The sequence below is a fragment of the Medicago sativa genome, chromosome 3 (genome assembly GCF_051527215.1).
Source record: "Medicago sativa cultivar Bolivia chromosome 3, Bolivia_mono, whole genome shotgun sequence".
NCBI lineage: Eukaryota > Viridiplantae > Streptophyta > Magnoliopsida > Fabales > Fabaceae > Medicago > Medicago sativa.
This window is the reverse complement of record NC_140751.1, coordinates 25,775,946-25,781,540: the sequence shown is the minus strand read 5'-3', so window position 1 is coordinate 25,781,540 and position 5,595 is coordinate 25,775,946. Positions and strand designations below refer to the sequence as shown.

General features: G+C 35.1%; 1 protein-coding gene and 2 pseudogenes across 1 annotated transcript; all 3 read right to left on the bottom strand.

The window, feature by feature from the left end:
• Nucleotides 1-405: 405 nt before the first annotated feature.
• On the bottom strand, nt 406-1,747 carry LOC146936691 (putative F-box protein At5g60060; annotated as a pseudogene).
• A 124-nt stretch (nt 1,748-1,871) lies between these two features.
• Nucleotides 1,872-3,198, bottom strand: LOC146936690 (F-box protein SKIP23-like). The gene is made up of 2 exons (XM_085749270.1): nt 3,184-3,198; nt 1,872-2,633 (listed from the first exon to the last, which is right to left on the bottom strand). The coding sequence occupies exons 1-2, from the start codon at nt 3,196-3,198 to the stop codon at nt 1,872-1,874; spliced, it is 777 nt and encodes a 258-aa protein (XP_085605396.1).
• A 1,472-nt stretch (nt 3,199-4,670) lies between these two features.
• On the bottom strand, nt 4,671-5,183 carry LOC146936689 (F-box protein At2g17036-like; annotated as a pseudogene).
• Between the last annotated feature and the right edge of the window lie 412 nt (nt 5,184-5,595).

Genomic DNA, 5,595 nt, shown 5'->3' with positions numbered 1-5,595 from the left:
TCTTTTCAATACAAAAAAAAATTGAGAAGTAGCATGAATTGAAACAAAATACAACGTCTTGTGTCTCATTTCACTGTTATTTAATAATAAAATTTCAGCGCTGTATAAAGTGACAAAAGTTTATGTTAAAAACTATACGACTAAAGTGTCTCAAATCCTAATAAATCATGTCAAGGATAATTTATAAAATTAAAATGATTTTCTATCTGTGTTTTTTTTAATTGGGGAAAATATTATTCTTAAAACCTCACATTCCGGAGCACAAGATGTACCCGAAAGTGACAAAAAAGGGATTCAATATCCAGCGGTAGCAAGTCTAAAGAGTTACCAAACAGTTCTACCAAAATACAATTGGAATAAAACCATGAAAGCCTAAAAGAACAAAAAGATAGGTACACCAAAACCTCAATACTGGAACATAAAAAAATAAGTTCCAGCAATTAAACTGGTTTCCGCAACCCTCGGATGCAAAGCACCTTTGCACAACTGCAGGCAGAAACCAACCACCTCAAGAAACCCTCGGCTTCTAGCTAAAACCGAAGCAACAACACCATCCCTCAGACAAAACAGCAGCTCAGTTATAAGTAAATGGAAATACTACCAAAAACACGAGCGGTAGGAAAAGCCCCATGAGTAGAAGAAAAACAATGTAGCAAGGATCATTTTTAAGTGACAGTGATACCATTTGGCTACTTTCTTAAATTACTTTGATTTGCTTTAACTGCATAAACTTGTTGAATTATGGGAGGAAATCAATTTAATTAAGATGCCAAAACAAATAGGGGAATCAATAAAGATCAACTTCAACACAGAATGAAACAAAACATTTCCTTGTAAAACGCTTCTATATTCTAATGAATGAACTATGGCAAATACCTATAGTCTTTGCATTAAATCTCATGCTGCACTTGTCAAACCATTACTTATATGTAGTATGTCCTAGTTTGAGTTTAACTTTTAGAATGAGTCATGTGCTTAGGTCCAAAGTTAGAAAGAAAGAAAAAACTAGTTGTATATGAAAGAGATAAATAAAGGAGCTTATAAAAATTTTGAAGTCTAGATAACAATTTCAACTTATAGGATCCTTTAAAAGCACAAACATTTCCTCCATGAAAGGTACTTGCCATGTTGGGGATCGTCCTTGAACAGTTGTCCTTGCAACGCAACATAATAGGATTCCTATATAAATCAGTTGTGAGGAATATGAGAGGTTGTTCCCATACTCATGGCAATTTTGACTGCGCAAGGTGCATCGATAGATGTAGGACATCTGTCGAAGATGGATGACAGAGAGTTTGTTGAAGTCGAGAACTTTATTGAAAAGTGATGGTAAAGGTGTGTTGGCGTTAAATAAGAGAGGGTGCAAAAGTTTGTTTTTGCCGTCAAAATCTGGTCCAATTCTGATTAACCAAGGGCGCGGATGGAGAGTTTGTTGGCGTTTTGGAGGTTTGATGAGAAAAATGTCGTGTTTGACGAGGTAGCTAACAGCATCAATGTTGGGGTGGGAATCGAATAGTTGGCAGGAGAGTTGTCCAAACTTTACAGGTATATAGTTATGATGGTAGTTTGGGATGGAAGATCGCCACCAAGAACAGACGGAACGAGAGCGAATGAGGTAATGTTCACAGTTAAGTTTTTGTGATATTAGTTGCAGAAGATCACGTGGAAGTTGAGACCAATCTGAACTAGGGACATCACTTAATTTTAAATAGGGGACTAAAAAACAAATTTTAGTGTGGGCAGCCATCCCTAATTTGAACTGCTTGCATCAGCCCCCGGTCTAATAACATTAACTAAGCTGAATAATGCAAATATCACAGGCACATAAGAAACCTTTCGATTCAAAATAGCATACTCTGTTATTAAGTCAATTAACTTTTGACGATCCACTCCGGTGCCGAGAACAAGCTGAGATAATCCGACATTGACAATCTCTGACTTCGACCCAAGCAATAATTACAGAAATAAGTACATATCTTGTATGCATCATCGATAAAGACGACACAATTCCCTTTGGCAACACACAAATCCGAAGCTGCAGCAGAAAATGAACATCCATTCACAAAGAACAAAACCCTATCCCCTAAACTCATCAACTTCACCCATTTTGTATTCTTCTCGTCAAGACTGAACACATCAAAAGTCTTAAGATTCTCATAAATATTAACTAACAACAAGTCACCCTTACTCTCCACCAGTAATTTTTTATCTCCAGGAATAAAAGGATTATCCACTAACTGAACACTCGAGTCCGATTCAATTGTAACTGTCCGACCAGTATTGTCGACCAAGTAAAACCTCCTCTTAAACACACAAATATCTACATATTTAGTTGACATGTCGGAAATGGGTTTCCAAAATTTGTTGAGGTAACAGAACAGCATAGGATGGGGGAAATATTCTGAAATGCCGAGAACCATAGGGTTTTCTCCATTGCACGTGATTGCAAGGAACTTTTCACGCTTCTTGTTGTAGAAGAAATAGTTACGACGATTAAAGTCTCCGTAGTCCATGATGAAATCGGTTCCTAAATTGAGGATGGAGAGTTTGTTGAAGTCAAGCATGCGAGGAAAACCATGGGAAGAGTAGACTGAATTGAAGAGGAGGTGGAAGAGTTTTTTGCCATGTGATACCTGATTGCTCAATATTATAGATTAATTCACAAAAGTGCAAAGATACACAAAACTCCAGTCAATCAATAAATCTTTTCTCATTGATCACTCTTGTCTCAAATTGCTGATTAAGCCTTCACAAGAAGCTTCTTCCAGAGGTAACAAGATAGACATGCTCGTATTTAGGAATGGAGCTAGAAGGGGGACTGGCAGATGCCACGGTCCACCGAACTTTTGAAAAAAAATATACTAATATGTTATTTTATTTTTCGATCTCAAATCTCAATATTTAATTTTTGTGGACTATATACGATATTGTGTAATGACTTTTTTTTTTTTACTTAATATATTGAGCCTTAAACAACCAAGTTTTTAGGCTTTATTGCACTGATCCTTAACAAAAATTCTTAACACTAAAAAATAAAGAACTATTTTTTCTCCAATATATAGAAGAATCTTAATCCTTAACTAAAATTCCAATTTATGATTCTTCATTGCAATTTCTCCGAAAAATATTGAATCATTGCCTACAACTTTGTTTTCACACTCTCAACCACTACCAATGATTTACAGGTTGCGATTGCATTCTCCTACGTTTGCATTTTTATTGTTTCTTAATTTCTTACTGTACTATTCAAGGATCTTTAAAAAAAATCTATTCAAAGATCTTTAAAAATTCTAAAAAAATTTATATCTATTATTTTTTAATATATCTTATAGTTTCTTAAATATCTTGGATATATTATGCATTTGGCAATTTATTTTTTCTTCACTAAATATATTAACTCGGTCCCCCCAAACTAGATTCTGGCCCCGCCCCTGCTTTTATTTATTTCATGTAGGAGCGAGTAGGAGTAATTCAAGCGATAGGACGAATTAGGCTATATTGTGATCTTAATGTTATAAATGGCCAACTCTTTAGACTTAAATGCAACCCTTAACTCGGTCAATGGAGATGAGATACATGTTTAAAAACGATCAGGTCTTTGAAGTATTCATATTGGGTATATATCTGTTACTAATACTTATTTGATACTCCATTTTTCTCATTATTTTGTTACGAATGAAATTTGTAGATTTTTCATATCTTGCCATTGTCTAGGAGTTTTAATATCACACGTAGTTTTGATTTCCAATTTTTCTCTCCATTATTTTGGCTAGGAGTACCTTTGATAATACTATATTTCTCGAAGAAGTTGTCCACTCAATGAAATCTTCTAGACTGGAGGTAAGAGCGGCTGTATCGATGTTAAGCAATTGGTCTTGTCAAAGTATACGATAAAATGGAATGAGCTTTGTAAAGTGTCTTGATCTAGGTAAAAGTAAATTTATCGTAGTTATTGCATCAAGTATATACAGACGATTTTTTTTGTAGTCTATACTTTTATACATCCACGGATTTAGTGACGAAGTTGAACTCGTCAAACAATCATCTGGTTTTACCTACATAACTTTGATTGTAGATAGAGCTTAGTTAGAATTTTCAACTTTTAATCTACAACTATTTTATGTGACTATACAGTATTGATTTTAAGGGTTTTAGTGTGCGTGGTAGTCATTCCCTTCACCCGCGGAGGAAGGTGGGACGATAAAAAGCTCAGACTTGAGTCCAACATATTTGGGCACGCAATGATCTATTTTGTGTACATGCAAAAAGTGAATGTTCAATACCTAATTAAATAATAGCACTGAGATCATTTATGTGTATAACAGGATCATCCAAATCTTCTGATTGACAGAGTTATAATGTTCCAACTTATGTCTCCTATACATCAAAACTATACAAGAAAACAAAAATAGAATAGTTCCTTAATGTCTAAAGAAAAAAAAAAGCTACATGTATATGAGGAGCTTCTTAAAAAATTAAAGTCCATATATAGCAATTTAATCATATACAAGAAAGAGTTAGTTAGAAAAACTCATGGTCAAAATATAAGATCATTTCAATATTTCTATTCATGCTCGTTTCAAAAAATACCAGAGAGATATAACACAAAATAAAAACAATAAAGAAATATTACAATCAAATTAGAATCGTTTCAATGTAAGACAACATACTCAATTATGAAGGCTACTTTGGACGATCCACTCTGGAGGTGGCCAGAACAAGTTCAAAAATTCAGGACAATCAGACAAAGGTGAAAGCAGACCTTGATCCAAGTAAAAAACACAATTCCCACACCACATGTTTTTAAAATACAGGAAGTCACTACCATCAGTAAAGATGGCGCAATTTCCTCTAGGAAGACACAAATCCGAAGTAGAAGCAGAAAACGAACGGTCATTCCCCAAGAACAAAACATTATCCCCTAGAGTTGTTAACTTCACTCACTTCTTCTCCTTCTCATCAAGGTTAAACACATCAACCCTTATAGCATCAGGATCGGGGAACTCGGAACAAAAACACTCATAAATGTCCACTAGCAACAACTCTCCCTCTCTATCGACTAAGAATTTTATGTCCTCTCCATCAATCAAAGCTTCAAAAACTAAGTGGACATTCAAGTCGTCCGACCCAATCATAAATGTCCGACCAATTTTGTCAACAGCATAAGGCCGCCCTTTGAAAAAGCATATGTATTAGAAATCGTGGTTGGGCCTAACACAACCCCACAAAACCGGCCTATGAGGTGAGGATTGCCCCCACATATAAACAAATTGTCAGGCTAACTCCTAACCGATGTGGGACTCTTAACACACTCCCTCACGCTCAGGATTAAACATCTAAAGCGTGAACATAAATGATGGGTGGCCCAATGATAGACGTTTGGCAGGTGCACCAAATACTATCGAAGTAGTAAAAATATCGATCCCACGAGGACTGTTTTTAACTTCAATAATTCAATTGCGTTGTATAATTAGGATGTATAAAGGTTATTTTTAGTTTGCCACTAGGCAGAAGATTTGGTTTGATTTTATGAAATCAAATAAAAGAAATAGATTTAGTTAAGAAAATATGGAGAGAGATGAGATCAGATCCTCC